This window comes from Polyodon spathula, chromosome 4 (genome assembly GCF_017654505.1).
Source record: "Polyodon spathula isolate WHYD16114869_AA chromosome 4, ASM1765450v1, whole genome shotgun sequence".
In the NCBI taxonomy this organism is placed as follows: domain Eukaryota; kingdom Metazoa; phylum Chordata; class Actinopteri; order Acipenseriformes; family Polyodontidae; genus Polyodon; species Polyodon spathula.
Genome location: NC_054537.1, coordinates 60090145 through 60102439, shown reverse-complemented (window position 1 = coordinate 60102439; position 12295 = coordinate 60090145). Strand labels below are relative to the sequence as shown.

General features: G+C 43.0%; 1 protein-coding gene across 3 annotated transcripts in view; it reads left to right on the top strand.

Moving 5' to 3' along the window:
• Positions 1-10352: 10352 nt before the first annotated feature.
• Positions 10353-12295, top strand: part of LOC121314698 (band 4.1-like protein 4B) — a 188329-nt gene continuing 186386 nt past the window's right edge. Inside the window, exons 1-2 of one of the 3 annotated variants that reach the window (XM_041248220.1) lie at positions 10353-10554; positions 10801-11096. In XM_041248220.1, the coding sequence (XP_041104154.1) occupies positions 10839-11096 (258 nt within the window). In that variant the 5' untranslated portion in view covers positions 10353-10554; positions 10801-10838. Of the gene's footprint in view, positions 11097-12295 lie in introns of all 3 variants that reach the window. The other 2 variants (XM_041248221.1, XM_041248222.1) reach the window with 2 other exon arrangements.

The following is a 12295-nucleotide window of genomic DNA, read 5'->3' as shown; positions in this document are numbered from 1 at the left end:
TTTCTCACCCACACAAAATACAAAAACAAAGACACATTTCCTACAGTGTGTGAATCAAGTGCTCGTGGTGCAAAGACAGTTCCTTAGTGAAAAGTGACTGGTGGTGTCCGGGTTGATGACGGCATACTGCTGCAGCTCCTGATCATGCTAGTAATCTTGAAACAGACAATACAAACAAACAACGTTACAAGACAAACTAACAGAACACTCACGGTTTTTCTCACAAACAACGGGACCTTCTAGGTTGTTGCTAACCATATACAAAAGAAAAGATCACTTACACTATGCCCCCTATTTATACCCTCACCCATGACCCCTAGGTTAGCGAGCGCTCCTCCAATCCTCGGATGCCACGGCGTCTCCCATCCGAGTCAATGAGCTTGGGTGCCGTACCTCAGCCCCCTTCCTAAATGACCGACTTCCACTTACCCTAAGGAATAAATTGTTGTGCCATTTAGTTAAGGGTACTCCGTTCCTTTTACAACAGTGCCCTCACAGGTCGGGAGGGAAATCTAACACCAAGAATCATTCGATCTCTGTCACAACTAACTATAGATAAACTGCTAAATCCTGTACTTTTGTTGTTAGCTAGATTGCAGCTACACCATCGGAGTGAGCTTGAACAAAAACACATAAAATGATTAGGTACAAGGAAGCAGCAGACATTTTTCCTCTAAGGTGTGGCCTTTGAAATATTTTAATATTCCCAATTGAAGTATAAATGAAAAGAAAAATCTTCACAACAAGGGGAACCAGTTTGTATGCTGCTAGTGCAAATACATCATAGGAAAACTGATTTACAACTTTGGTTAAGACTGCTTGAAAGGGTTGGATATATTTAGTATAAATGTGTGCAATTGAAATGTAATTGTGGTAGATTTGATATGGATTTTGTGGTACAGACAAATTAACATTTATAACAAAATCAATTCAAACCAAACAACAATTGATTATCAAATAATAACGTATGAATTAGAATTTAACAAATGAAATGGAGCAGTAACTGAAAAAAGAGAAGATCAAAAGAGAGGGTGGAGAGAGAGGGGGGAGAGTCCAGCTTATTGCCCAACCTTCTTGAGGCTTTCCTTGGCCCAAGATGAACAGGCAGAGAAGGTGCAGTGCAGGGTGAGTGTGACCGAGCCTCTGGAGAAGATCCGACAAGGGAGAAGACATGCCAAGTCCAGCCTTGCAACAAGGCTAACACCGCTGTTACCCCCACCTGGCCTGCGGAGGTCATCATGTTGATCAAGGCTGCATTTACAACCCCACACACGGCTATGCTGGGGCTGTGAACAGCCTGGCCACCTTCGACGCAAGTGCCGTGCCATCAAGAACACCGTCTCCCACCTGAGACAGCAACAGCAGGGAAATGCCTAGGGGCCTGTGTAAGCAGGATGCCATCGGCTCCTCATCCAGTCCCCAACCAACTGCCTGTATCAACATTGACTGGGGTCCCCTGGTCAAGCTGGGAGAGCAGGGCCCCTCTTTCCCCAGAAGCCGCTGCCAACCACCGATACAGGCCCCCATTGTAGTTGGGAGGGTTACAACAGGGGACTATTGCCATATTCCGGTCCACATTGATGGGTTCCCCATGCACAGCCCTTGTCGACACGGGATCGACACTGATACTGGTCTGTCTCGACATGCTGCCAGCGGGAGTCTGACTGAAGCCCACCATGGTTCACCTGAGCACAGTGACTGGAGAAGCTGCCCGGATATTGGGGAAAAAGTAGGCTGGCCATTGAGGTAGCTGGACAGATAGTCTACCACCCTGTCTGGATAGCAGCTGTCCAGGATCCCTGCATCTTGGGCCTGGACTTCTTGTGTTACACAGGGGGGCAGCTGGACCTCCAGACCGGGACTTTGCATTTAAAAGGGAGGACCACGTTTGGCCTTATCATACCCGGACCTCCCTGCACAACAGATCCAGACCCCCCCAGTCTCCACCTTGGCCCCAACGACCAGCCCTGCCACACCCCAGCGCCACTCAGGACAATGCCACTTACCGATGGGCCCAGTGCTGACAAAGGCTCCAGCCCCCATCAATTCCTGCTTGCTCCCAAGGGACCTCAGGCCGCCCCCAGGCTGCCCAGCAGCCCCATCCAGCACCTCTGACCGCCACACTGCTACAGCTGGAAAATGCAGCCATCCGGCGTCATCCACGCTGCCAAGGCCTGCAACCCTCTTCCTCCCCTTACCTCCCTCTCCAGTTATCCTCGAGCACCCCCGATGGGACCCCCTTGGAAGATCCCATGGTGACCACGGTCTGGCTTCAGAACCATGAGGGGCTCTGCCCGGAGCAACAGAGTCGGCTGTGGGAGCTGTTGTTCGAATTCCGTCACAGCTTTGACACTTCAAGCAGCGCACTCACCGCTTACCACTGACATGCCAGGAGGCTGTGGAACAGGTGCTGCGAGAGATGAAGGAAGCTGCCATCATTGAGGCCTCGGAAAGCCCCTGGTGCCCAAGAAAGACAGCATGTGTGGATTACATGTGACGGTAAAAGATTCCTAACCCTTCCCTCGCATCGATGAGTCTCTGGACCTGGTGGTTGTTTCCAGTTGGTTCTCTTACCTAGACCTCCGAAGTGGATACTGGCAGGTGGCTCTTCCCCTTGCTGCACACCTTCTCCATCAGCCGTGGTCTGTGGCAATTCACTGTAATGCTGTTCTGGCTAATGGAAAGAGTCCTAACTGGGGTGCCCCCCATGGAGTGCCTGGTGTATCTCGATGATCTGCTGGTTCACAGGGGACCTTCACAACCGCCCTGACCTCCCTGTGAGAGGTGCTGAGAAGAGTGACGGAGCCGGGACTGAAGCTGCACCCCAAAAAGTGCCACTTGATGTGGCGAGAGGTCTCGTTCCTGGGCCACTGGGTGGGTGAACAGCGGATCAGCATGGAGGCAGACAAGGTCGAAGCAGTCTGGGACTGGCTCGTCCCCATCAACCCCCATCAGTTGACAGGCTTTTTGGGACTCGCCTCCTACTACAGGAGTTTGTGCAGGGTTTTCCCACCATCACTGCCCCCCTGCACAGCCTCCTGAAGAAGGGAAAAACCTTGTGTGGACATGTCATCAAGAGCTCTTGCTCTGCCCCCATGAGAGTAATGGTTGGCACTCTTCGGTGTGTGTGGGAGGGGACTAAAAGACAGCTAGAGCCTGTGGGAGGTGTTTAGAGTGAGAGAGTGTGCAAGTTTGCAGGATAGAGACAGGAGAAAATATTTATTGTTTTTTTGGTGTGGTCCTGACCCAAACACGGACCTTGTTTAATAAATAAATGAGTTTGTTTGCCCCTGAATCCTGTTTCCATCTCTAGCTTTGAGTCTCAAGACCAAAGGTTGATAGAATATGTTTTGTTGGGAAAAAAACCAAAAAACAAGTTTTTGACCAATTTCAGATTTTGCTACTGACGTATTTATTTTCAAAAAGTTTAGGTTGTACTGCAGCAGCGCTGCACATTTTTTTCTTTCAGTCTTGCATCAGGGCCCAGTAAATCCTGGCCTCAGCAATGGCGCCAGTTGGGAAGTAGAAGGGGCTTCGAGATGTGAGGAATGTGGGCACGTCAACTAGGGGTGCCGATGGTGAGACCCCCTCTAGTGGGAGGTCTACAATCAGGGTGAGCTGAGCACAGTGGAGGAGTGGCCCCTTTTGGAGGTCCAACCCCAGCCACCTGCCCAAAAGAGCTAGAAGGAGGACCCACTTTCATGGTGCCTCGGCTGTGTAGAGTCCAGGCACTTTACTGGCTGCTGTCCCTTTCAGGGTGAAAGGGAGCTTCTATTTGCCAAAAGAGGAAGAAGGGGAGGAGTGGCCAGCGAGTGCCAACACTGTCGGAGTGCCCCGTGCTGTTATCAGCATTACTGCTGCCAGCACTGCCACCACTGTCGGAGTGCCCTGTGCTGTTATCAGCATTACTGCTGCCAGCACTGTCACCACTGTCGGAGTGCCCCGCGCTGTTATCAGCATTACTGCCTCCAGTACCACCGCCACTGTTGGAGTGCCCCGCGCTGCTATCAGCATTGCTGCTGCCAGCACTGCTACCACTGCCAGAGTGGCCAGCTACAACACTTTATAAGTAACTTGAACTCTGCAACTGTTTAAGAGCTGAAAGCATTACAAAGGTCTAATTATGCTAATTATCAGTTTAGTTAAGGGCCTGGTTAAGTAAATGAAAGCTCAGTTGAAATGAAAACCAGCAGACACATGGGGTCTCCAGGATCAGGGCTAGGAACCACTGCTCTAGGTCACCACTCAGCCAATCAAAGCACCACAAATATGCCTGCTCGGTGATGTAGAAATTCAACACCAAAGATCCAGCCACACATTCATGAACAAGACTTGTTTATAAAGGGTTGATGTTCATTGGGTCTGTTTACCAAAAGATTTTAGTTTCACATAATGTGAAGTGTACACACAAACACACACCCACACACACACACAATGCATTTTGATCTTTAATGGAAATCTCAGAATTTTCAATATGTTGACTCCTTGCTTCCATAGTTTTGTCATTACATTTTCTAAGAAAGTACACAAAAAACTCTCTTATGAGCTGACCTGCTATATTCATTCTGCATAAAAGGATTCAAAGCTTAATGGTTCTTCAGCTCCAGCAACTTAGTAAGTGCTATATCATGGAATTCAGTGTTGTTGGGATACAAACAGTGTAAATGCAGCTGCAGAGTACAAGAATAGTGTGCAACATGTACAATTTATTTGTAGGTAGTACTCATGTCAAAGGATAATTTGAAACATATACAATGTTATAAAATATCAATACTCTCAGGTACACTCATACTTTACAAACACAACTCTTAGCCCACCCTGTACAATTAGCTTGGAAGAGTCCTGTAATATAGTAAATGGCAATGTTAACAAATACAGCAGTACCAGTGCCACTGTGTCAAACTGCTCGCAATGCTGTAGTGTGCTAATGGGTGTGCCAGAGTTTTTTCATGGTAATACATTAGTATTTCAAAAGTATTACTTTTGTACAGATTTATAGAAATATTTAAGCAATGCATTTAGGGCTGGTTGAGTGTACAAACAAACATTCATCCCTAAGTTTATACAAGCGAGAGTTACACACAACCAACCCTAAAGTGATACAATCTGTTTGATGGCCCTTTTGCTCTGGGATGTACTGTTCTCCCATTACCACAGAACCTTAATCTATGGGTAGGAGAGGATCTGTGGTGTCCTTTGCCAGCTAAATTAAGACACATTTTGTCAGGATGTAAGGTGGGTCTTAGCCAAGGGTGGTTTACTTGGCGTCATGACCAGGTGCTGCGATGTTTGGCCTTGGCATTGGAAGACAAGCAAAGCATTACCATCAGGTTGCCACCAATTCCAGCAATATATGACACATAAAGAACAACATTCTTCTATCCAGGGGAGCAATAACCAAGAAAAGGTATTAAAACCAAAACTCTTGTCTAGGACACTGGAAGCTGCTAGAGAATGGAAAATGCTGGCAGATGTTGGACAACAGCTTATTTTCCCACCTGAGATTGCCTCTACTAACCTTCGACCTGATATTGTCTTGTGGTCTGGATCAGCATGCCTTGTTCACCTGGTAGAGTTAACAGTGCCACGGGAGGATGCTGTGGATGAGGAATACAAAAGGAAGAAACTTTGGTATGCTCAACTAGCTGCTGAAGCAGAACAGTGAGGCTGGAGAGTCCAGGTTTACCCGGTGGAGGTGAGTTGTTGAGGATTTGTGGCACACTCCATAACCCGGTCTCTCAGAGACATCGGATTCAGTGGTCAAGAGTTGCGTCACACAGTGAAGAACTTATCTGAAGCAGCAGAGAGGAGCAGAAACTGGCTGTGGTTGAGACAAAAAGATTCTGGTTGGGGACCTCAAGCACAGTAGAAAGAAAGCAACGTCGATGGAAAGGAAGGTAAGTAAGTTAGCTGGGCTTAGCTGAGTGGGGATCAAAGGGGGTTGATGCTGGGATGCCAGAATCACTGTCGAGTCTTCTTAGTGTCGTGGACTTGTCGACAAAACACCAAGGATGGAAGGTGTCCACTTGAAGACGCCAGAGAAGTACTCTACTCAGCTCAGTCCAGACGGTTGTCTTGCTGATGTGCTAGGGAGGCCGCACTGTGGTTGATCCCTGGAGCCAGCATTGCAGCCATTGTGTGTGCTGATGTACCAAGGAGGCAAAATAGGCTGATCCCTGGAGACAACATTACACTTCAGCCATCAACACCAGGCAGAAGGATCTCTACATCATCAGATGGATCACATTAGTTTACACTAAAATAAGCTATGTCTTAGTTGGTGCTTATCTTGGCGAGAGCCGAGTCCAATATCAGTATGAGGTTTTAACGCCTACTCTCATATAATGGAAACCACAGCTTATTCCAAAAGAGCAAAGAAAATGTAAACATGAGAAATCCTTTTTTTATTCACACATTACACGTATTTAAAAAAAAAAAAAAAGATTTAGAAACCATGAAAAATTAAAACAGGGTTAAGAGGCAAAGTCCTGAAAGTATCCTCTTCTATCCCAACCCCTTAATGACTTACGTCACAGCCCAGTCCTGACCTTCCTCACACATGTCAGAGATGGAAATAAGACTCCCATTGCATAGCAGTTTCACCCATTTCAGGTTTTAGTAAAATTGATCAAAATAACAAACTCCAGTGTATCTTACTAAACTCATAGTGATACCAGGGATGATTCAAACTAATGTAATGGGAACCTTATTTCCATTCCTGCATGCGCAGAAATGGAAGTGAAACCACAGGGGATTAATTTAGCAAGGCCCCATAATTATGTAAGTCCAAAGAACTCCCCCAGATGGCCAGTGATTTCTCTATGGACTATACCAGAAACTAGTGCCCAAATTACTGGGGCTAGCGTAACTCATTATTTAATAATGAGTTCATCTTTAAATATGGTCTTGGTGGCCATTAAACTGAAGCTGATAAAGGCAATCTGGCTGTGCAAGAAATCACTTTCTTTGATGTTATTAGTAAGTACGTACCACAGTTAGAAACTCATTATAGTGCAATCAACTGAAGGTTTGTGTAAAGGTTCCCTTGAGAGCAGCAATGCAGATCCTGCTGAGTCACTGAACTGTGGGCGCAGCTCCTCTTGCAGAGCAGAAATCCATCGCACACAATTCTAAATGCAAAATGGTGTTTGTTATTTACATCAAGCAGCTGTGTGTGAGTTGTTGCTCGCAGTTGTGTGGGATAATCAATCATTAGGGTGGATCTGCTGTCACCCTGTCAGTGTGTCCCAGAGGACGAATCAGCATTGCGAAATCGGTTGAGGCAGAGCAGTTATTAACCAGTAGTAATCCGATGGTGATGGAAGTCTGATGTGTTTTTAAATAAAGCAGACACATAACCACACAGGCAGGGGAACATTATGTCCTTGTAATTATCAGAAGCATATCATAAGAGGATCTGGGGCACAATCACTGCCCACTTATTTTATTTAATGTCTACTGGTTACATTGAGATGAACTGGAATTAAAATACAGGATGGTGACAGGTGAGATATGGAATTCTATAATCAAAAACTATGATCAGAACACTCCCACAAAACTAACTTGTAAACCGGTAACAAACCCCTAGTGAAAATGCAAGGGATTGTACAGTAAGTCTAGTGAATTCATTATAAAGAGAGCAAGTAGCTTCAGATTTCATGGTATTCTTTTTATGAGGCTTGCACTCGTTCTAAGGGGTTCATATTGCAATTACTCCGCAATTATACTTACACCGGAGTTAGGGAGCTGCTCTTCCATCTAGTTGCCTACCATAGATATGTAACATAGGTTAGATCACCCAGAAAAATCTTTTTTTTTGGTTTTTTTTTTGTTTTTGTTCATGGAAGATCAAAAAAGTAGAACTACAGGATCAACAAACAGTGCCCTCTAAAAGTATTGGGATAGCAAGGTCTAACCTGTTATTTTTGCTTTACAGTCAAGCAATTTGTATTTGTGATACAAATACAATAATATATGTTTTATTGTTGGGTAATTCCATGCATACAAGTGATCATTTTAGAACAAAAACATACTTTTTGTTCAACCCATTTATTTCAAGTGACCATAAGTATTGGGACACATTCACTTGAAGTAACTTTCAGGGTGTAAAAGTCAATATTTGGTTCCATATCCCCTTGAAGTAATAACTGCATGAAGTCTGCGACTCATTCAGCTCACCAAACTCTTTGTGTAATAATTTGAGATGCTTTGCCAAGCCTTTGCTTCAGCCATTTTGAGTTCTTATCTATTCTTGGAGTGTTCTGACATCAAATTTTTCTTTAGCATGTAAAATGCATGCTCAATTGAATTCAAATCTGGAGATTGACTTGGCCAGTCTAAGATTTTCCACTTTTTTCTCCTGATGAACTCCTTGGTTGCACTGGCTGTATGTTTTGGGTCATTGTCATGCTGCATGGTGATGCGCAACCCAATAAGTATGGAATCATTTTCTTCCATGAATGCCCAGACCATGACATTACCTCCAGGTCTGAGGTGGTCTGGGGTGCTTTTCTTTGGAGCATCTGCAGTTCCTTTCTTTCTCCACACTTTAACCTTTCCATCACTTTGGTAAAGGTTTATCTTGCTCTCATCTGTCCATAAAACTTTGTTCCAAAACTCTCCTGGCTCATCTTTGTACTTCCGAGCAAATTCTAATTTGGCTTTTCTGTTCTTAATGCTGATGAGAGGTTTATATCTTGTGATGTAGCCTTTGTACTTCTGCTGTCTCAGTCTTCTGCAAACTGTGGATTTTGATACCTTCACCCCTGCACTCTGGAGGTTGTTGGTGATTTCACTGACAGTTGTTTTAGGGTTTTTCTTGACAGCTCTAACAATTTTTCTGTCATCAACTGCAGATGTTGTTCCTGGCCGACCCAGTCTTGACTGATTGATAATTATACCTGTGGTTTCTATCTTCTTCCGTATATTCCAATTTTTGTGCTATGGTTCTGATTGAGTTTTTCTTTTCTTTCAGCTTCAAAATTGCCTGCTTTTTTAACAGTGAGTTTTTTGTTTTTAATATTTAATTCTCGACTACAGACTCCAAACACTGATGTCAAAGTGAGACAGGTTGACCAGTTGTTCACAGCTCTTTTATGAGAGCCTAATTACCCAACAACAAACACCTGACCAACAAGAGACACCAGTCAGCCAACTGTCCCAATAATTTTGCTCTTTCAAAATAAAGTGGTTCAACACTATCAATTTGTTTAATTGACCCAAGAGGGTAGAAATGAATTGACTTTATTAAAAATAAAACACTTATGAGTTGTACTTATCACTCATATTTTTTTTTTTTTTTTTTCAGGAGAAATGATTATTATTAGAGTTCATAGTGAAAATCCCAATAATTTTGTAAGTATTAAAAATGTATGGATGAAAATTAAATAAATCAGTTATCAAATACTTTGTGCTTACTGTGATTTATAATATATCTGACACACTGGCATAATTGGTAGACATAGGTAAGAGTGTGCAATATAGTATGTGTCTGCACACGTTATATATACATATATATATATATATATATATATATATAATATTATATATATATATATATATATATATATGTATTATAGTTATATACACACACCCACACAAACACAACATACTATATATATATATATATATATATTCTATATATATATATATATATATATATATATCTATATATATATATACATAATACTTACTGTCAGTCTGTTCAGTACATTTTTTTTTTACCATTTATACTTTCACAGTATGTGTCTGTAAACTTTGTTGACAAAACAGTTTAATTAGCACGACAGTTTTAGCTAAAAGAACACATGCTACTTTCTTATATAACCCCGCTTTCCCCAAGCTGTCGTTCTGTGAAACAGACTGGCATGTTCATCTATGTGCAGCACTGAGAGGTTATAGGCTACTTAGTTATAGTATTCAGGGATTGGTCATTAAAAAAATAAATAAATAAATAAATAAATAAAAATACACCGATTTCTATATCCAATCACAAATGCTGTAACATTGCAGTTATTGGAATATGTTACAAATCACGATATACACTAATTTAATAATAATAATAATAATAATAATAATAATAATAATAATAATAATAATAATAATAATAAACAGCTGTTTTACAAAAAAAAAAAATAGCAACTATATATCAAATCTATAAATGATCAAGAAACATTCTGCAACAAGCTACACTCAATGAACAAATAAACAAACAGGACTTACCTGTTCCAAGGTTTAGCGAGGCGTCATTTCCTGGACTACACCTCAACCATTTCTGCGTTTTCCCGCTAGGTGCCGCTGATCGCCTCAAAGGCCCCTCTGTCCTTCGTCTCCATAAAAGTTGCCTGTGTTGTTTGTTTTACGCAAGCGCAGTATGAGCTGTTTGTCTTGTTTCTCTGGTCCAGTTACTTGCGAAAGGGAATCGAGTGTCAGTTTCGGTGGAGAAAAGCAAGTGTACCCCGCACTAGGGCTTTCTCTGTGAGGAGCGGAGAGGTGGCGGGGGGGGGAGGAAGATCCGGGTCCACTGCTGGGGATTCATAATTGTAGCAGCAGCAGGTGACGAATAACTTACAACCGACAATCGAGGGAAATACAAAGCTATATGTTATTTTATCATTTTTTGTGTTGTTTTTTTTTTGTTTTTTTTTTTAAATAAAATAAAGCAGAGCGGAATTGTGCGTTCAATTTTGCTTTGGCAAATGGAGTAACTATTCCTAAGCTCATACTCTGTTTAACTATTATTTCTGCTAGTGTTTGGAACCCGATATTGCTGTATTGAGCTCGGCTTTTGGATTTTAACAGTACAGTGACGCGGACCTTGGATAATTGAAATAGCCAAGATGATGCGCTTTCTGCGTCGGACCTTCGGCCGGCAGTCGATGAGGCGGTATCAATCACCAGATGAGCGGGACGGGAAAAGCACAGGCGGTACTGGGACGCTGCCACACCCGCACTTGCACCAGCAGCAACTGCATCACGTCCCGACCGTGGTGACTGGAGGAGCCGTGGTTCACATCCCAGCGGCGGGCAACAGTAAGTCGGTGCTGACCTGCCGGGTCCTGCTGTTAGACGGGACAGATGTCAGTGTGGATCTGCCGGTGAGTCTCCGTTTTTCATAGCGCTGCTAGTTGTGCACAGTTTGTGCATGCAGCCTATATAACACAATAACTAGATTTGGCGTTTGCAGAGTTTTATTGCCCATGCACACTGCTGAGGAACTCTTGCATGCAAAGAAAAGTGAATAATTATTTATAACTGTTCATCATGTTAGTGTGGAAGTTATAAATCTGTTCTACTTCATGATAGCCACGAATGCCAACTTGCTGGATGCCTTACTTTTAAACACCGTGATTTAATACTGTTTCTTTTATCACAGCTTGGCAAAAGGTGGTGATTGGTGACGTGTAAGGCCAAAAGGCCATTCCGCAAAACTGTTTTTACCTCACTTTCGTATTCTGTTGTCATTAATATGTATGTATTTATTTTTACACGAGGTATTAGATATTGTCTTTAAGTGTTTTATTTAGTTTGTGATTTGTGTATAGTTTCTGACAGTAACCGTAATGTCAGCTTAATGTAACTGTAAGCCTAATGCCTGCGCGTAACTTTTTACCAGACTTTGCGCTTTGTGAGTACATATTTACTTTCTCCCCTCTACTTTTTGATCTCTCTGTTAGTTAGGCTGTAGTGCATGGATACCCGATTACTTGAATGGAAAATGACCTAGCAACCAGGGGCACATACATGTGGTCCCTGGTAGATATTGTGTGCAAGAATATCGTTGTATTACTTATTGGCACTCTGCCTGTCGATCTCATTTGTTTAACTCCGTTAGCCTTTTAGTTTCGTTCAGTGTCTATGCAAATCATTACTTTGTACATGCATTGTACAGTATGCAGGGAGAACATCATAAACACGATGTGTTTAAAAAAATGTGCGTTATAACCAGAGAGAGAGAGAGAGAGAGAGAGAGAGACAGACAGACGTGGAAAATGCTGACGAAAATGCGTGAAATGGTCTGTGTATGGTCATGCCGAATTTATATACGGCAAGTAAACGACGAATACATTGTGTACTGTGAATTGCATTATGTCTGAGCAAATGCAGCGTGTAGATTGCTGTGAATGCCATGCAACAAGATCCTGCAACTGGGTTGATTGTAAGGTTGTCTCTTAACCATACTGTGTTTCCCTGTTGCACATGGATTTACAGTGTAGCAGTAATGTTAGAGCACTTCCCCTGATTACAGTCAGTTACTCTTACTGTAACTTTATCAGTAAGCAGATGATGCGGGCTG